This window comes from Pundamilia nyererei, unplaced genomic scaffold (genome assembly GCF_000239375.1).
Source record: "Pundamilia nyererei isolate P.nyererei 1_Seehausen unplaced genomic scaffold, PunNye1.0 scaffold00012, whole genome shotgun sequence".
NCBI classification, from domain to species: Eukaryota; Metazoa; Chordata; class Actinopteri; order Cichliformes; family Cichlidae; genus Pundamilia; species Pundamilia nyererei.
The window spans coordinates 799848-821340 of NW_005187413.1; the positions used below are offsets into that span (position 1 = coordinate 799848).

A 21493-nucleotide genomic window follows, 5' to 3' on the forward strand; every position below is an offset into this window, starting at 1 on the left:
TATTTTCAATTTAATTTTGTTCTGGGGGTTTTTTTTGTTTTGTTTTCTGTTTTTGAATTTATATCCATATTATAGTTCACTTTGTCCTTGTGTTTTATGACACTTGTTACAATGTATCACCTTCTGGGCTATTTTGTTTTGTTTTTAATCTTAGAGTAAATTGCACACTAAGAACTAAAGGACACCAGACTTTACTAGTCATGTGTGTTTCTCTTGTTCACAGTAATACACAGTTACAGTGATATGAGCTTTAACATAGACCCCCTTGCCTTAATCCTTTGTGTCCTATATTCAGCAACGTGCTGGACACTGGAAGAAATTTTTTTGGTCCATATTAACACGATAGTATCAAACACCTTTCTAACATCAGAAGACGGGTACACTGCAGTCATAAAGAAATAGATCTTATGCTCGGGTTGTGTTGAAATGATAGACATTTAATACTAAAGGGATCATTTTGACTATATTTATATACTTAAATGCACTGTGTTGTTGCCTTGTGGATGGGCTCAGATTTTTGTGTTAATAAGCAGCTGAATAGTGCTCAAAAGTAAGTAATAAGAGTGAGTACTACCACTTTCTAACAATATAAATTATATAGAGGTTTGGAGACTTACATAGCAAGGACCACTAAAACTAGCCAGCTCAACACAGGTTTTTGTTTTTCTGGGTGGCTGGGTTTATGGGTGTTGTATTTATTTTCCAACTAATATATTGAGGAGCAAGCTATGTCATATCATATACTCATAAAGTTACACTTTTTTAGAATTCCATTGAGCCCTTTTAAATGTGAAATTATAGAAATTATTCAACTTAGTAACATAAGTGTTTTTACTTCAGCGCTTGATTAATATCTAAGAGAGTCTCAAATGCTTTGACTTTTTCTCTCTTTTTTCTTTGTCACTCTCTATTCTTTCACTCTCTCACCACCAGAACAGGAACACTGGAGCCTGGAGATAAGCTGCTGGCTATTGACAACATCAGACTTGAAAACTGTTCCAAAGATGACGCGGAGCAGATCCTCCAGCAGTGTGAGGAACTCGTCAAATTAAAAATACGTAAAGATGAAGACAACTCAGGTACTTCTGTGAATATAGTTGTTTCTATATTTGAGGGACAGAGCTCTGACCTGAGATAAGCTAATGTTTTAAGTTTTCTTCAGTTTATTATTTCAGCTACCGTCAGAAAAAAAGAAAGCTGTACTAATGAGGTTTGACCACAAGGTGGCACTATTGTCCAAAACTCTGGGACACCGACACAACTAAAATGGTCTTCATGTGAAACAAAGAATGTATTATAAATTACAACATAAATCCAACATGTTTTTACAATATACTATAATTTTATATAGAAAAATGTGCAGTGACCTATTATGGGAACTGGAAACAACAAGCAGTAGCCTAGAGTCCTAATCCATCTAAGGACTTTTGTGCATGGTCACATATTCACATTTTAACAGTCTTACAGCTTACACCTTGTATTTGTTCATACACATAAACACATTCAAGTTATATAATGTGACGTAAACACACACACACACAAACTAGGTTAGGGACTGTGTAATGAGGGTAAATAATGAGACTGTAGTCATCAGGCACAAACACACACAAGGAGGAAATAACATGTGTGCATGCTATATGATGACAAGGCAGTCTTTTCCTTGGTTACCATGGAAACTGTGTCTTGCCTACCAGTGTAGTCTCAAGAAGCGTTTTGACCTACTTCTGGAATCAAGTGTGTTTGTGTGTGCACATTTCCAGTGAGCAGGTAATGGGATCCAGTATTACTTAGTGACCTGAAGTGTTTTGTGTGCGTGTGCATCAGATAAGAAGCATCCATCAGACGGTATAATGTACTCCTCAGACTTGAAACACTAGATTAATGTGTGTGTGTGTCTCTGTGTGTGACTGCTTGTGCGTGTATGTGTGTTTGTGTGTATCAGATGAGCAGGAGACATCAGGCAGCATCATATACACAGTGGAACTGAAGCGGTACGGAGGCCCTCTGGGTATCACCATCTCTGGCACTGAGGAGCCTTTTGACCCCATCACTATATCAGGCCTAACTAAGAGAGGCCTTGCAGAAAGGTACATACTCAGACACACAAAATCTCTTCTGGGAATTCTAGGTTGCCACTTTGTAGCTCTAAATGAAATTCCCTAGATTTCTGGATAGAGCATTTTTGTATAAATCCAAAGCTGATGAATTGAAAATGAATTGAATATCTCACTATGTCTGTCATGTGTTACATGTCTGTGTTGCTCTGTAACTAAAAAAACAAGAGTACCAGCCAAGCATGGAAGATTGCGTTATTTTACATTAACCAAATGTAGTTATTTTCACAAAAAAAGCAACTCCAAAAGAGAGGTGACTCATGCTCCATGGCTGCAGACTTTTGGAGTTTGAGGTGATGACCCAAATGCAGACGGAACGAGGCGTGAAACGGGAATTAACCAAAAGCGAGACAATTTATTGACTGGTAAGGGTACAAAAACAAAGGCAAAGGAAACCATAAACTCTAACTGAACTGGAAAAAGACAAGAGAAACATGGAAATAAGAAACGTGGAAATCCTGAGATCACAGAAGATTAAACAGACAATCCGACAAGGGACAAAGGAAAACTGACACAAAGTGTACACACAGGGATGATTAGGGAGAAGGAAACACATGGTAACACAGCTGGGATGAATAAACATAACAACACAAGGGAAGCAAAACTAAACACACTGAACACGGGACAAGAGACTGTCAAAATAAACAGGAACCAGACAGAGACATAGACGAAGACACCTGGGCTTGACACAGAGACGGGGATAAACAAACAGGGGGACAAAAGACCCTGACACGACTAAGACACACAGAGGACGAGGGAGCGAGAGGGGTGAAACACAAGGAGAGGAACATGGGGAAAGTAAATGGAGATGAGACATTACCGAGATGCAGACATGACCGAGGAAACCTACACAGAGGACATGACAGACTCTCACAGGAGACACAGGGATGCGATGCACCCTATGCACACATGTCCACTGGCAGATAACAGGATACTGTGTTAGCATAAGGCAACCACATACAATTAAAGCTCACTGCATGTTTGCACAGCATATTGCTAACAAGCAGAACAATTACTGTTGTTGAAGTATATGTCAATGTGACATGTATTTACATTTCTGCAATGGTTAATATCAACTGTGTCACATCAACACAGAATTGAATATATCAGTTGGCAATCCACCAATCATTGGTCCGAGCCAGTTAGATAAAACCAAACAATCAGTGCATCTCCAATTTTCATGTGTTGATATTTTTGTCTCTGCTACAACCAAGCCTATATTCCTTCCTTCCATCCATCCATTTTCCAGATTCTACACCAGAAGTTGAGTGTCCAGCATGTGCCATTTGACACAGAGTAATGACAGATGTGATATTCTGAAACACGAGATGGTAGCTAGTGTCCAAAGCAAGACTGAGAGAAAGATGACATAATGTTTTCCCTGAGTCATAAACATCGATTGGTAAATTCAGCTTACATCCACTCCACCACACAGCACCTTCAGCTTTTATAACAGGCTCACGTGTTATTCCATCAAACTATGTTCACAGAGGCAACATACTACTTTCCCACTTCCAAATACACACACACTGTGACCCCATTTCTCTGAGTCTGTGATGTAATTGCTCTATTTCCCATTCTAAACTGTTGTCGATAAAGCACTCAGACCTGTTGGCTAAAAGCACTCTACAAATAAACTTGGTGCAACTTGACACAGATGAAAGTGCAGGAATACAAACGATAACCACAGTGCTACATCTTACACCGACCCACTTTTTCTCCTTTTCTTTTTTTCTTTTCGGTCAAGTGATTTAATTTTGTTTAACCACCAAAGGGCGTAAGGGCCAGGCACAAACTAGGACCATTATAACTTAGGTCTACCTTATCCGTGTGGGTACATACTGTTCACCAAGAAAGAAAATGCATTCTTCCAGATATCGTTTTTAGTGGCACATGATTTTCTGAAAGTAGCACTAAGTTTAACTTTTTGGCAGTCCTCTTTCTACAAGTCATCTACAGTGCTTTAAAAAATATATAATTAATTTTTGCATATTTATATTTATAGCACATATTTCACTCAATTTAATACTACACAAATAAAAAATAGTTTTTAAATGATGATATTATTTATTAAAAGAAAAGGCTATCCAACCTACCCAACCTACCCCGGGCCAGGGATAGCTCAGTAGGTAGAGTGGTGGCCCCATGATCGGAAGGTCGGGGGTTCAACTCTACTGAACGGCTACCCTGAGGTACCCCTGAGCAAGGTACCGTCCCTACACACTGCTCCCCAGGGCGCTGCATTGGTGGCTGCCTGTCACGGCGAGTGAGGTGAGCCGTGTGGAGGAAATGAAGGAGGATCCAAGTGCAGGCAGTCGTGAAGGTGTAAAGGTGGTTTATTGAACATGAAAGTAAATACAAACGGCAAACGGAGCTCGAACTAAACTAGAGCACAAACCTGAATGAGAACGAGCAGAGGAGAATGACGATGGACAGCAGGGAGAGCACACGGATGTGACATGGTAGATACACAGATGACGCAGGGTGGAATACACAGACGGACCAGCAACTACAATAACGGAGGACATGACTTAAATACACCCAGAGAAACACAGGGGAATTACACACAGGTGGTGGACACAGCTGGGAATGATCAACAAGACGAGACAGAGGTAAAACTGAACACACTCACATGAGACCCAGACCTTCACAATAAAACGAGAACACCACACCAAGACGCAGACCTGACACTGAGAGACAGACAGAATGACACATGGAACCTGAACTAAACTAAACGTGAGATACAACCGAGAACAAATCCTTAAACATGAAACTCAAATAATAAACATCATAATCGTCATCATAAACACAACAAGAGAACAAGAAAACAATCCCTGATGCAAACTAAAACCAAAACATAATAACCTCAAAAATGGAATAACAAAAACATGAAACTCCACATACTGGGTCCAACGGACCCAGACCCGTGACAGCTGCCCACTGCTTCACTGGGTGAATGGGTTAAATGCAGAGGAACTATTTCCCTATGGGGACTAACACATACACATTATTATTATTATTATTATTATTATGTGAAAAAAGTGGTGCCCCTTGCACCTGGTTGTGCCACTCTTGGCAGCAAGAACTGATTTCATGCATTTCGGATAACTGACAATGAGTCTCTCGAGTCACTCTTCTTTTCAGAATTATTTTACTGTATCTCAGCCCCATTGGAGGGTTTTGACGTGCTCAAACGGCTCAGTCACAAATGGTGACCTTCTAAGACAGGTAGGGGCACTGTGTCTGGTGAATACTTCACTGACAAACTTACTGGCTGCCACCTGTGCTGTTGCCCCTCTAACCACACACACCTTAATCTACTTGGAGAAATTGTCAACAAAACCTACCTTGATTTAATAACCTGACAGACTGAACAGGAAGCAACATAAAGTTTGATATCCGCTGCCATTTTTGGCCACAAAAACCTAGACTACAGTTCTACGAGTGCTTGGGAAATACCACGGTGACGTGCAGTGGGGTGGTCATGATAGTAACTGAGCAAGGTACCATGGAGTGTTTAAGGTATTTCAATTGATGCAAACCACATCTGTGCTTTGGGTCTTTATAGTAGAGTAGACCATGGTAAACAAAAGATGATGAGGAACTGTTTCCACTCATGTCTGCACATGGGTCTGTTCCTAGATTTCTGGACAGCTGGGCAGTGACTGGGTCATCTAACTGCATTTGTTTAATATGTGCACGATCTGTCAGTAAAACTGGAGGCATAGTATGGCAATATAAGCTACCAGTGATGTTGCACTCTGGCAAAAAAAATCTGTAGGAACAAGGAGGAAAGTTTTGGAGTCACAAAGACCAGCAGGCTAGTCGGCTGATATCCCATTAGCCGACTAGCCTGCCAGGATGGAACATTAGCCACTTGAGGCTGTTGTAATCTGTATATACTGTATATATAGTTACACGAAGGCCCTTTGCAAAAGATCTGAAAGGTTCAAGAACTCAAATCACAGCTAAGTGCATGGCTTTTCTGATTTATGCAGGGTTAATAGACCTGTGATTATAAAATGTATTCCTAAGATGAATGGGGATGCCAGGTTATAGATTATAGCAAAATGCTGATAAAAACATTTGTTCATTAAGTCAATAGATAGCCAAGGAATACCATCAAGGACACACAGGCTCACAGATGGATCCGTCCACTGGTGAGGTTGGCAAGGATAGGTGTTGTTCTCCAGGATTTAAGCTCATCCTTATCAGAAATCAGAGTTAGTGATAAGCCTAGGTTATGATTGGGTTGGGTTTGGCTCTGCCTTGTTGCAACTTGGGCAAAAGTGAGTTGTGTACCAATTCTGAAATGTAAGAAATATAAAATAAACATAAGTCACCTTTGGTCTGGAGCTCCATGCAAGATCTTACATCAAATTGGGCAGATGATCATGAGAAAAGTGGTGGATCAGCCCAAAACTACATGGGAGGAGCTTGTTAATGACCTAAAGGCAGTTGGGACCACAGTCACCAAGAAGACATTTGGTAACACGCTATGCTGTAATGGACTGCAGCAAAAAGGCACACGTATAGGCCCATCTTACATTTACCAGTGAACCTAAATCTGAATCTAAATGATTCAGAGAAGACTTGGGAAAAGGTTATTTGGTAAGACAAAACCAAAATCAAGCTCTTTGACATCAACTTTGAAGGAGTGCTTAGTATGAGCACAAGAACACCATCCCTATATCCTTAAAAAAACTTATTTGTTATGCTAGGCTTTCTCAAAAAGTGTTTAACATATATGTTTAGTATATGCTTTCATAAGCCTGTGTGTGAGACCTCAAAATGAATATCTTCCTCAAATTAGGTTGGAATATAAAAGACAGTTTTTCCTTTCTTATAGGGCTTTACAAGAAAGTGAAAGTTTTAATGATATTCAAGGGAGGCAGTGTTATTCTTTTCACCTTGTTCTGACCTTAGTCCAGTCATATGGCGGCTTATCTTAGTTTTCCCTTACTTTATCTTATCTTAGTTTTGTATGAACATAAAAGAGTAAGATCTTATCTATAGAAACTCTGTATCACTGTAGTAACACTGTATCACTGCAGACCATTGTTATATATTTTTTTCTATCCAATCGTGTGCCCTACAGTAGTTTGAAAACCATGGAGCCAAGGTAAATACAAATTTGTTTTTCTTTTTCTCTAGCTTTAATTGCTTGCTCTTACTGTATCTAAGTATAAATAATAAAATACAGGTCAGAAAGCCTTCCTAAAATATGAATGTAGCCATGAGCAATACCACTGTGGTGCAGCCCCAGTGTCACTATCCAGTCGCCTGCCCTCTGTTAGATTATAATTGTGTCATACTGAGATTCACCAGTCAGCCTCATATATGTCCAATTTAAAACTAATCCATTTCACACACTTTCCACAACACCACAGGCAAATAGTCACGGCCACACTTATAGCCATATGCTAACATGTCGTTAGCATGGAATCTCTTCGCTGTGAGTGAAGACACAATGGTTCTCCAAAGAAAACCACAGGGGGAAAAACACACACACACAAAAATTGTAACAACAAATCTAGTCAGACACTTAAATCATCTTCACCCAGTTGAATATGGACATGTTAAAGAAGCTAACACAGGACAAGTGTCTTGCCTCTATATTAGCAAAGCAGTTATGAGGAAAATTATAGAGATAACTGGAAAAGCAAAAATGGGTGTGTGTCCTGATAAGATTGATTTTTGTTTGTACATGCTGTCAGTTAACTTTTTTTAGAAAATCAGAATTGGCAAAAATCTGTATTAGTTGGAAAAAATTGTAATCAAAAATAAACCAGTAGCAATAATCTTTGTAAACACTGCAGCTGCTTTTTTGTACATTGATCTTTGATTTTGTAGGAAATGAGAATTTTTGATATTAGTGTATTTTGCGGTATTATTTAAAAATACTAACATGGTGCACTAGAGGTCAAAATATGTTTTCACAAATAACTTTTTTGATAGATATTTAATGGTTTAATGCTATTCAGACCCCTCTAGAGTCCTTTTTAGGCTTATTAACAATCTTCTTGTATAATGATATGTATGAGGTTTAACATTTTTTACTTTTCCTATGTGGGAATAATACAAATTTCTACTTCTGTACCTTTGTGTATCTCGTTACCTATGTAGGACAGGGGCTATACATGTAGGTGATCGGATCTTGGCTATCAACAGTGTCAGCCTGAAAGGGAAGCCGCTGAGCGAAGCCATCCACTTGCTGCAGATGGCTGGAGAGACGGTCACTCTCAAAATAAAAAAACAGCTTGACAGTAAGTATAAAAACTAGTAACAGTAACATGCATTTTAAATCTGTCTTTTGTGCGCAGTGTTGGCTAACGTGTTACCGTTGCCACATTACATCTTTCAGTACCGCCGTAATGTAACACGTTACTGTGCTAAATTCAGTAATCACAGTTACAAATAAGGTGTTACTTGCATTACAAAGGTTCTTCCATTATCTGCACACCAGGTGAATAGAACAAAAACCTTGCGCAGAATCAGATGGTTTCAGTTCCTGTGCAGGAGGTAAAAAAAATAGGAAAGTAATACAGCAATACAGCTTTTGCGGGGAGAAGATATGGAAACCCTGTTGTTTAAAACATGCATACAATATTTGTACTGTATAAGTGGTATGTAACAGGTTAGCTGTTTGCAACTCATATCCTAATAGATCTGATTTAAAACCTGTTTATAGGTAAATGCAGAGAAGAGGTCAGTAGGTTAACCAGTTCAAGTTTCATTTTGTCTCTTATAAGCATTTAATGTTGAAAAATATACATGTAGTAAAAGGTTCACATATGTATTTTACCAAGTTAACAATTGGAGTTAACCTTTAAATTAAATTGGCCTCTTTTTTTTTTCTTCAAGACATAGAAGACAGGAAGACAGCAGATGTAGAGGACACAACAGAAAACGAGATCAGTGACCCTGAGGAGGACGATTTGACAGACAGCCAACAAACCAACAAGCTATCAGAGCTCTACTCCACAACAATACCCAGCGTTGACTCTGCTATGGAGTCATGGGATGGCTCAGGGCTGGATGCAGGCTATGGGAGCCAGGGTAAGCTACATTTGAGCATGTGTAGAAAGTGAAATTTCAGGATGTCTTAACCCTGTAAGAAATATGTTAATGACAAGAAGGAATATATTAAAAGCACTCTTTCTTGTATTTGGTCATTTCATCTATCCTCTTGTAGGTACATACACCCATCAAGCAGCTGGTATCGCTCTACACCCGCATGAGTGGCGTAGTGCCAAGCAGCAACGAAGTACCACGCCTCCTCCTGGACGTCGGAAGAACTACCCGTTTAGTGACGGAGGCTTCAGTGAGGATGACTGGGACAAACCACCAGGGTAGGTCTGAATTTAGTTTTAGCTACAAAGCTGTTCGTTGTGACTGTCTTTTTTTTTTTGTTTATCATACACTTTTCTTTTGATATCACCTTTTTTATTCATAAAAATCCATATAAATGTTGACTTATTGACTAAGGGCCATTGTAGGCTGTCTGCACTCACTTGATTGTGCAGTTTATTTGTGAGTGTGTGTTTTTTATCCCTCAGCAGTAAAAAGAAATGATGGGGTGACCTTGACCTCAAGATCAAGGTGATCTGACCTTGACCTCAAGGTGACATAGATAATAGTTTCTATGGTTCATCAACACTATCTTTTGTCCTGTCTTCCTCTCCTCATACCCAACCGATCATGACAGATGGCTGTGGTTCCCTGAGTCTGGTTCTCCCAGAGGTTTTTTCCTGCCAGTGATGCCAAGTGCTTGCTCATAGGGATAATCAGATTACTCGAGTTTTCTTTGTTTCATTGTAGGGTTTTTACCTGACAATATAAAGCTCCTTGGAGTGATTGCTTTTGTGATGTCAGTTCTATAATAATTATTATATTGTGGAATGATTAGGAATCACAGCTCAGACAGGTCCTTCACTTTTAGTCCCTATCCTTTGACACAGTGTGAAATTGACTGTGATTTCTATCTACTTTTTATATACTCTAAAGCTGTTTTGTTTTCTGTATCTTTTACCCTTTGGCCCGTGTTTGTCTTTTATGTTTGGTGTTATTGAACAGCAATTTGGTCAGCCCTGCTGATGTTTCTAAAGCTGTTTTATGAATAAAGTGCTATGGTATGGTGTGGAATGGTATGATATATTTCACCACTATAGATCTTCAAAATGCATGAGCTTATTTTCTGCAAGAAAGGATTTTATCTTTAACACTGTTTCACTGTGCCTGTATCATCACCAAGAGCTCTTGGCGAAGGGTACACCTCATTGCAGAGATTGAGTCATGAAGTCAGTGCTACTGTGAATATGTTGTACCTGTGTCTTTGTGTATCTCTGTGTAAAGCTGTGATGAGTCAGAAGGCTAAGGCTAGTCAGCATGTTAAAGTTACATAACACTTCTGAGGGTGTACAGCGAGAGAAAGGGATTTTCGAGGAAAAAAACAAAAATCAGTAAAACAATGAAAGTGAATTAATCGTGTTAGTTGGGGACATTCTGGGTTAAATGATTACTTTTGTTCGTTCGGTTTAACCATGACAGATACAGACAGTGTGTGTACAGGTTCTGTGTCCTTAATGCCTTTTTGTAAGTGAAAGTTCCAGTGCTAAATCAGGCACACTGCATGTCATGTAGCCAACTACTCTCTGCACTTTAGATAAATAAATATCATAATTATAATAATTATAATCATAATAATAAAATATTTAAGAGAAAAATACATTTCGCACAATACACAACGTGTGATCAAAAGGCAGTTCCATGAAGATAAAGCTTAAATATGTTTGTCTTGCTTTGCATGGTTTTCCCCTTTTGTAGTACTCAGCAACAGAGAAAATCCAGCAAAATGGGTGTGGAAACTTGTTTTATTTGTGTGTCTGTTTTTGTGTGGCAGATTTATTGGCCAGCAACCGGATGGCATTCTATTGGATCCAGAAGACAGTTTCTGGTGTCAAGCTCTGGAGGACCTGGAGACCTGTGGCCAGTCAGAACTACTAAGAGAAATAGAGGTTAGTTAGTATTTTTCACAACTATTTGACTTCAAGTGTAAAATTGGCATCAAAGATGAATACTGGCCTCAATCAGCATACAGTGCTCACTGAAGTGGATTTGCACTTGAGTCAAAGGGTTTTAACAACAGTTTTGTATAGCATGTTTAGTATTTGCATTCTTTTATTTGCCTGATGCTGTATCTATATATACACTTCATAGCTAATTTGTCTTTTATACTGAAGAGCAACATGTAAAGACTAAAGCAAGGCTTTAGTGGATATGATTGCAGGCATTTTAGTTCTGCTACGTATAACCCCTCAACATAGCATTATAAATCCCCCTTTATGTACACTCATTGATGTAATAGCAAACCAAATCAAATCACTTTTATTGTCACATGACATGTACAGGTACACTGGTACAGCACATACGAGTCCTTGAACTTGCGAATTCTTGTGTGCAAGCTTCACAAGCAACAGAGGTGTGCGAAATACAATAACATAAGAACAAACACAATATAAGAACTGGAATCGCATTACTGAATATGTATACTAAATATGTATATACACATATCTGTGTGTGTGTGTGTCTGTGTGTGTGTGTATACATATGTATAAAATTATCCATCCATCAATTCGCTTCCGCTTATTCTTTTATAGGGTTGCGGGGGGCGCTGGAGCCTATCCCAGCTGTCATAGGGCGAGAGGTGGGGTACACAGGGCTAATACACAGAGACAGACAACCATTCGCGCTCACATTCACACGCACCTATGTAGCAATTTGATTAATCAATTAACCTATCCCCACAAAACTGCATGTCTTTGGACAGTGGGAGGAAGCTGGAGTACCTGGAGGGAACCCATGCAAGCACGGGGAGAACATGCAAACTCTACACAGAAAGACCCCGGCCTGATGGGGGAATTGAAATCAGGACCACCTTGCTGTGCGGCAACAGTGCTAACCACCGTGCCACCGTGCTGCCATGTATAAAATGGCAATGGTATTTAATGTATAAAATGAAAAAAGATAAAATATACAGAGGTCAGCAGTTGGATATTGTGCAAAACAAGTGGCATTTATGTACAATATGGATGTTGAAGTTCCGGTAAGTGAAGGTGAGGTGTCTATGAAGTGTTCAGCAGTCTGATGGCCTGATAGAAAAAGCTGTCTCTCAATCTGCTGGTTCGGGACTGGATACTGCAGTATCTCCTGCCTGATGGAAGTAGTCTGAACAGTTTATGGCTTGGGTGGCTGGATTCTTTGATGGTCCTCCCGACTTTCCTCAGGCACTGCTTCCTGCAGATGTCCTGGAGGGAGGGAAGCTCACCTCCTATTATCCTTTCGGCACATTGCACCACTCTCCGGAGAGCTTTTATTTGTACTAACCATGTGAGATCCTCCACCAGATGTACACCTAGGAAACGGAAGCTGCTCACTCTCTCCACAGCAGCTCCGTTGATGGTGATGGGGGTGTGTGCTTCTCTGCACCTCCTGAAGTCCACTATCAACTCCTCTGTCTTTGCAACGTTGAGGGTGAGATGGTTGTCTCAGTGGGTCAGGGCGCTGACCTCCTCCCTGTAAGCCGTCTCATCACCTTTGGTGATAAGACCCACCACTGTAGTGTCGTCCACATACTTCAAAATGATGTTGGAGTTGCTAGTGGCCGTGCAGTCGTAGGTGTAGAGTGAGTACAGGAGAGGCCTCAGTACACACCCCTGTGGAGCACCAGTGTTCATTATGACGGGGGATGAGGTGATGCTGCCCAGTCTGACCAATAGTATTTAAACCAGTAACAAATTGTGCTGAACGTATGAATGTTTGTCAAACAATCACATTGGCAAGCACTCAATGTCTCCAAATGGTTGGTTACAAAGCGGTAACTCAACTTGTTTCAATTCATTGCAGGCATCCATCATGACAGGCACAGCCATCAGTCTTGGTGTAGATGGTGTCAACAAGCCTCCATCTGAGCCCATACTGACCCACAGCAGGATGAGCCCATTGCGGCGAAATTCTCTCCTGCATCAAGGCAACTTGCACCACCAAGGAACACACCTCCATCAGGGTGCCCATCTTCACGAGGAAGCCCACCTTCATGAAGAGGCTCAACTTCACCAAGGTTAGTCACTGATATGACACAACTAAGGGTGGTTGTTTCCAAATTTTAAACAGAAAAATATAGTAAAGTATCATTTTATACCATGTATAGAAGGATTACTTGTTAAACAGTTGCTTAAAAACACTTGCAATATGTTTGCCACTCAGACCCCCATCTACACGAGGAGGCCCATTTCAACCAGGAATTGCACCTACAACAAGGGGTTCACATTCACCAAGATATCCAATCCCCTCTCCTGCACCATGAGCCCAAGTCAAAGGCCTCACTGAGAGTATCAGAGAGGACATGGGAGTCCCGTCGGATCAAAGAAGAGATGCAGGGTATTCTGTCACCAACACCACTAGAGCTTCACAAAGTGAGTTCAGAGAGAACTGGAAAAAATATGTTTTCGATGTGGGTTAGGATGAAATATTGAGAATATTAGGTAAACTTGCAGTAGATAATTAGAATTCAACCAAAAATATCAATGTAACCATTCAAGCTGACATTGCTGTTAAAGTTTGTAAGCATTGGTATCTGGTCCAAACTTTAAAGTACACATTTTGACTTGACATGTCAAACACTGTCATTACTAATAACTTGAATAATATCCCCTTTCTAGCTAGCATGCATAGTGAGTTCTAGTTTACTCTTATGAGGTTTGAAATGTTCTTCTTTACAGTGCAGAGTATTATGTAATACAGTATAAATACCCAGCCTCCCTGTTATGCAAGTGACTACATGTAGTTCAGCCTTCCATGAATTTACAGTCACAATTTGAGGAGACGAGGGCCAAGTGAAACATGTACAGCTCAGAGCCAGAATGAGAAATACATGTTTTATCCATAGAGAGAAAATACATCACAGTGAACAACTGTTACAGCCTTAAGTCATGCCTCGTTAATCAATCATACAACATTTCAGATGAATGTCATAATGCTGCTGCATTTTTGGTTTTGTATCCAAAAGGTACAGCAAAAAATCTGGATTGCATTACCAATAATAAAGACTTTATCTTACAGTTGTCCATTATATTATATGGCTTTGTCCATTTATTCGGCTTTTGGTTCCTGCTTTGTGGCACATGGCAGTTCACTGAAGAAAGACGTCTATTATCAGCACAATTGTCATTATCATTTTTTCCGTTTATTCTTTAGGACCTTGTATTACAAATAAACTTTCAGCTGCGAATACACACCCAGAAAGCAATCAGGTTAAAATGTTTACATGGTAAAATATTTATTTGGATCAGTTTACAAAATAGTTTATTCCACCCTAAAGTAATAAATGTCAGTTTGTGTGCATTTATTCTGGTCGTCCTGTTTAATGAGCATTTTTATTCTGCTTGGGATCTTAAACCAGTTAGAATTGGATCTGGATCTCAGGCTAAAAATCTGTTTATTTTAGCATCTGGTGTTGGTTTGGTTTTAATTTGCATACAAAACTTTTAATTTAGACAAATTTTTGTACTTTGATTAAATAAATTTGAATATGTTAATTTATCAGTGACATTTCTTTGTCTAAATTTCATGTGTTGCGCAGCTTTCTTTATGTTTGTGTGCAGTTATCATGGTTACAAGTGTTATTCCCATCCACAGAGAAACTTATTGTTCCTGCAGTGACACAACAGATATTTTGAGACAGTTTCATCAGACGGGTTGACATGTGAATAGTCTTTTTGTTCTGTTGTCTTGATTAGGAGCACAAGATACTAGCAAATTACATTTTATTACTCAACCTCACATCCTTGTGTTCTGTCACTAGGTAACAGTGATAAAGGACCCAGAGAGTGATGACTTTGGCTTTAGCGTGTCAGATGGTTTCTTGGAAAAAGGTGTTTATGTCAACATGATCAGACCTGATGGCCCTGCTGACAGAGCCGGGCTTAGACCCTATGACAGGATCCTGCAGGTGATGATGATGATAATAATTAGTGTACTGCCCATCATTGCATCCCTAATTCTAATATAGTTTTTTGTTGTGAAGAAAAAAAAAAGCTCACTCTGTCCTCAGCATTTGGAAAAATCCTTTGCATCATATTTTGTTATGCTTACATGTAGTTATCTTCACGTCCCCCTCTTTTTTTTGTTTGCTAAATTAAAAATGTCTACAGTTATGCAAATTACCAAAGTAACCATTGGCTTAATCTTTTTGACTGTATTTAGGTGAACCATGTAAGGACGAGAGACTTTGACTGTTGTCTGGCCGTACCTCTCATCACAGAAGCAGGAGACAGACTTGAACTGGTCATCAGCCGCAACCCACTTGCCAATGATGACCCAGAGGACAATAACAACACTTTAGACCACGCACTTGACCTGTAACACAAATACATACACGTGCACAAAACATACAGAAGACATATTGTAACTGGTGATGAAGCATAAACTTATACATAGTGGAACTGGCCCAAAAACGCAGACACACACTCACTCACACACACACTCCACCGGCTTGCAGTATATCTGTTTAAATACAGAGACTCCTACTGGAACACACATCCTAACACGTGCATGCTCACATAGTCTCCCCATCCCATTTACACTGGGTTGAACTGCTTTTACACAGTACGGTCTATATGAAAGCATCACCACAATACAGAAAAACACACCAAAAGCTCTCCCGATTACTGGCTGGACTCACAGTGTTGTTTCGATTTCAACAATGACTTACTCGGCACTTTAAATAGCCATTTTTACTCATTTTAACCTGCAATACGGGTAAGATTATTTCAGTTTTTATTGCAAGGCCATATGCTCCCATGAACCTACAGTACTTGCACCTGAGAGATCTGCCTTATACAATATTGTAAATGATTTTACCGGAGAAAAATTCTCAGTTTCGGGTTTCCATTTGTTTCACAGAAGGTTACTAAGTACTAACAGAAAACGGAACAAACAGTTCATAATGGGAGTGTGTCTATAATAAATGTAGCCATTTTAGAATTTCATAATGCTGCTAAGATTCTGCTCAAACACTGCTGCTCACTTGACATTACCAAGAAAAAAACAAAATTCTGGAGTGGTCAAGTATAGCTCTTTTTTTCAAGGCAGACTTCTCTATTGGATCTTGCTGCACATTATAATGTCACTTTGGTGACATCACAACGCTGATTTATGAAGATGTCATCAGTGATGCCATCACAACTGCCAAACTGTTATTTTGTTTCATGCTATCATAAAATGAAAGTGAAAGGAGGGAAGGGCGTAATTTCTGCTCCCAATGAAAAATGGTGTCTTAAGTGGAATTGACCAATCACGGCTTTTGCTACACCATAAATGAGCATGAGTGGCTGTGCCCCAGAACAAACTGTACTGCCAAACGAAGAACATCTACCTGCATTTGAAATGTACCAAATGTTATGACATTATCCACTATATCAATAGTTGTCTGAGATCACTGGGTTCACCTCATCATATTTCATTGCAAGACTACAATGTCAAGCAACAGTAGCATTTCAAATTCATTTCAAATCGCAAAATTATTAGATTTGAGGCTCAGAGTGATTTAATGTAACATCTGTTTGTCTTTATTGGCATATTTGTGTAAGGATGTGTGCCGCAGAATAAATTAACTAGCAGCTAGTTTAATTTTAAGATGTTAAGTCTGATTTATATAATCCAACAACAAAAGGATCATTTCACTTACCAGCGACCTCAAAACTAATATATACTGTGAGCCACTGGGACCATTCTTGGAGAAGAATGCCTAAGCAGTGAATAAAGCTGTTCCCAATAGCAGGCAGTGTCAACACAATGACAAGTGTGATTTAGGAGGATCCATAGGAATTAAAATATTCATAATTTTCCATTGGAGTATCACTTATAAGTATGAATCATCGTGTTTTCATTTGTCCAGCATGAGATCAGCATTTATGGTTGTGGGCCATATGCAGTAATGCCCGAGTGTCATGCCGCCATATTTTACAGAAGAGACAAGACACAGTTGTTCCCGATATGTTCCAGAACTGGAATATTACCAAACTGGAATATTTGATAATATTCTATTTTTTGTTTTCTTTTTTATTATATAATCTGTATTTCTTCTACACATCTAATAAGGAAGTGGTATACAGTTGCTTGTGATCTGCAGCCTCACCACTAAACCCTATGTGGTCCTTGAGGAAGATTCAATTATTGAAGAGTCTCATTGTCATGGATCATTTATGCTGTTGTATAGATGTTAAGGCAGTGGGAACAACAAGCAACAAGTCATAAAGAAGTAACATTCTCTTTGTTGTGGCTTTTAATTTAACAGCCTTTTGAACTATTCAAATAATAGCTATAGAGCACTACTGCTGTTTGGATTTATTGGTAACACTCACCCTTTTGCACAAAGATTATGAACAAAGTCAATAGCATCATCTGCTATCAGACCTACTACACTAGGTTGCTGGTGAAGCCAGACTATGGACAAATTTCCGACACACACATTCTTACACAAAAGGCTCTGATAACAAAGGAAATGAAACCGTACAGTGTGTGTTATGCATTTATTATCAAGCCATTTTGTTGTGTCTTTCATGAATGTCTGTTTATGATGTGTAATTTATATGTGAGTGTATCAGCAGGTTCTATTCCAAGGTGCAATTGGAAATTTCCAGAGTTCGGCCTGAGTTAAACTGAGCCACTATCCTTTAATGGTCAGCACCCTTTGAAGCACTGTGAGCATTCCTGACTACTTGTGTGTGCTCATTTGCAATTTCACCATGGATCCAAGATTGAACTAAGAACAAACATTAGTTTGAACAGAGTGTGTGCCAAATGTTATGTCAAGGATTGAGAGCTGGTTTTCCCACTATTAACCTTCACCACAACATTAAGTGTTGTGGTTTCCTTGACTGACAGCTCATTAGTGCAAGATTCTAATCAGTTCACATAATGCTGACTATTGGGAAAATAGTAAACCTTTCTCTTCTTCCTAAAGCCTCCCCTGCTAACTTTTGATTAGCAACCTCGTCACATCTTACAGATCCCTTCTTGAACTAAACCTGATCTTAGTTGTGCGATAGTTTTAAAGCCCTAAGTATATTTCTACTTCTACTGCTAAGGGAATGTTAATTTCTAATTCAAGAGACAGCCAACTAGAACCTTACACCTGCAATGTGGTTAGACACACAATCTGTATTTTTACACCACTGACGCCTCATTAATGAATGAGACTACAGTGTCCAAGGCCAAAGGCAGTACATCAGGTCAGAAGCACAACAAGTAGCATTTTTTTTTTAGTTTGGAGTGGTGCACCATTAATATTTAACAGAGCTAGTCCTAGCTGTAGCATCATCTTGTACAGCTGCAATTTATTTATTTATTTGATTTATTCTTCTTTGTGTCAACATAAGCTGTGACTCATCAGCCATCATACTAACCTGTTTTGGGTTCGACTTTCCCTAAAACTAAATTTCAGGCTGCTTGATTTTATAATCAAGGGCACTGTGCATCCGACTAACAATAGTCAGAATGCTCAAAGTAGCTGGAGCACTGAAATACCCTTCACACAGAAACTTTAGAACTTACAAGTCTTCAAGTTTCAAGTTTTGCAACCCCAGACATTAATTCCATTTCCTTCAGACCCCTAATTTCTCATGATTTTTTCTTATTCCTGCCAAAAATGTGTTTGCTCCAATTATCTTTGGATTAACTGAAATTGGGCTGGCTCTTGTTCCCTCCTACTGATCTTGGCAGTTTATGAATGTGCTGTGCAAAGGTAGGTGCTTAAATTCTACAAAGTAGCAGTTAACTTAAATAAATTGCAGTAAACAGAATAAAACTAAAATCAATCTCTGGTTTTGCTACCATTTTCCACCAAAACAGCACCAATCTTTTACACTTTAAGCTAACTGGCATCATCCAAATATTTCTAAGAACCTACCACAGTTCACTTCTTTGTCTTCTTTAATCCTATTGATAGACATGATGAAGCCATACAATTTCAAAGAAACTGCTCATCTATGTATGGGTTGCTCTTAGTTAACATTTAAATACTTTACTGCAGTATTTTATAAATGCGCAAGTTGCAAGATCAAGGTTTTGTCCTTTTTGAGGAAAAAAAACAAATCTAAACATCCTTTGCACACTTGTGTGTGTACACATATTAGCATGAATTATGGTGAACAAAACTATATGGAGTATATGATGGATACATCGTCAGAATAAGGATATTATTATAAGTGAGTAATAGAACAGCATTTTTTCTCGACAAGACTGACAAAAAAAACTAAACTTTGAGAGAGTCACAACCCCTGTTCCTACCATTTTCTTATGTTGTTATGTAACAGAATTCAGCGGCACCCTATAAGAATTTCCATGTCTGTATGGGTGTGAATAACAAAACATATACAGAAGACTTCTATTTGTCAACGTTTCTCTGTCTAATACATGTATGTGCAAAAAATGTCCACTACTTCTGGGCATACACTGTTTCAGAGGTGTGTGTGTGTTTGTGTGTATGTGTCTCTCTGTGTGTGTGTGTGTGTGTGTAAACTAATTTGTGTACATTTCATTGTACAGTAGTGAGGTTTTAAAGGATTGTGGGCCTTTATATTTTTATTTCCAAAAACCGGAAAAGGCTTAAAATAGTGTAAACTCAACACACATACAAAAAAGGGACATTTACTTCTCTCCAAGCACTTACTGCTGAATATAAAGCACACTGTTGAATACCATGCACTGTAAGTATTTTCATGTACAATGGAACAAACTTTTGTAAAGCAACAAAAAATGAAAATGCTGAGAAAAGCCTTCTGAATTGTTTTTTTGTTTGTTTGTTTTTTTCTTTTATGTATGTATGTGGCCATGTATACTCCCTATGCATTTTTGGGTCAAATGTCAGTTTAAAGCCCAATCCAGAACCGTAACAACTGTTCCGCGCGGATAAGTTTATAATACAAAAAATGTTATTTAATTCCCTGTGCTTTTTCGATTTTGGAGAAAATAAAAATGTTCATGTGAAGATTTAATGGTAATGTACCACATTTTATTAGACTAGCTTGTTGGCATTACTCCCCTGAATCCATTAAGCGATTTCAGTACATTAGATAAGTTATTACATAATCCACCATATATTACATCATCAGCTAAAGTAAAGCCCTTTCACAAGCCCACGCCTGCTCAGTCACTCACAAATATACCATGTAAACATGGTTAATCTTGTCGTACAGCTTAAATAAAGGGCGATTCACCTTCTGACCAGAGGATGCTAGTTCATGGCTATTGAGCAGTAAGGAAAGCCAAACTAGGTAAATGTTACTGGGTAATTACTTTATGCTTCTATAACAAGTTCCTGTAGGGGAGAGAGCACATGTTGCTTTTTCTACCGCACGAGTTGTCAATGTGCAACGTAAGCCAGTCATGTACTCATGATTTTGGTTGGGAGACTACAGTCAAATATTTGTGTTACACCTTTCTATTAGCTGTGTCTGTAGCCAGGACAATCTTTTGGCTCTTTATTTTTATATTTGGTGTGCATTTTGTTTTGTTTTTTAACATGCAGTGTCTAAATTGGAGAGCCTCAGCTGCAGCAAACTGTGGGTAGCAAAACATTCAATGGCTGCAAGGAAACTACACTATCTTGTCACCTCTTGTCAACTCAACAAATCAGAAAATTACCAGTAACAGATAAATAATGTTAGCTGAACACTAGCAAGTTGTTACAACTAGCAAACTATAGCACCTACCAATCTGACCATTAGTTATACATAAATAACAAATACAATTGTGACAGCAAAACAGTGTATTAGCTATTTATAGCCATTTTATTCACAACTTGCCACAATAAGTGAGCTGCAACAAATCTACTTAAACTAACCAGCTATAAGTAGGCTTGTTGCTGAGAACTAGACAATGAGTCAATAAGATGTCTTGTTAGCTTACTGGCCTGTTTAATGACAGTTGTTGATGAGCTAACTTAAATTTCTTCTCCGATATCTAGCCAGTTAACCTATTTAGCTCAATGATAAACACAAACACTGACTTCTTCGTTGCAGTCAGCGTAATTATGACTTGAAACTGAGAAAATGATGTCATGCTGCACATTTCAAAAGTAGGAAATGTCAGTGTCTCCAGTCTTTGTTCCTTTTTTTTTTTTTTATTAATGTGTTTATTTTTTTAATTATGTTTCATGCTTTATTTTTTAAAGATATTTTGATTTGTTCTTTTGCCTAATATGTGTTTGGATGTCAAAGTTGCTACGGTTCTGGACTGGGCTATTAATAATGTACGCATTGATATTGTGTATTTTTTTTCCAAACTGTGTAAAGTTCTATTCTATGTAATATAGTATT

General features: G+C 38.7%; 1 protein-coding gene across 1 annotated transcript in view; it reads left to right on the forward strand.

The window, feature by feature from the left end:
- Nucleotides 1–19958, forward strand: part of grip2b (glutamate receptor interacting protein 2b) — a 162835-nt gene extending 142877 nt beyond the window's left edge. The window contains exons 14-23 of the mRNA XM_005724734.1: nucleotides 939–1079; nucleotides 1943–2087; nucleotides 8241–8380; nucleotides 8979–9173; nucleotides 9310–9466; nucleotides 11017–11131; nucleotides 13020–13233; nucleotides 13380–13588; nucleotides 14977–15123; nucleotides 15378–19958. Coding sequence (XP_005724791.1) covers nucleotides 939–1079; nucleotides 1943–2087; nucleotides 8241–8380; nucleotides 8979–9173; nucleotides 9310–9466; nucleotides 11017–11131; nucleotides 13020–13233; nucleotides 13380–13588; nucleotides 14977–15123; nucleotides 15378–15536 — 1622 coding nt within the window. The 3' untranslated portion in view covers nucleotides 15537–19958. The remainder of the gene's footprint in view (nucleotides 1–938; nucleotides 1080–1942; nucleotides 2088–8240; nucleotides 8381–8978; nucleotides 9174–9309; nucleotides 9467–11016; nucleotides 11132–13019; nucleotides 13234–13379; nucleotides 13589–14976; nucleotides 15124–15377) is intronic.
- The last annotated feature ends 1535 nt before the right edge of the window (nucleotides 19959–21493 follow it).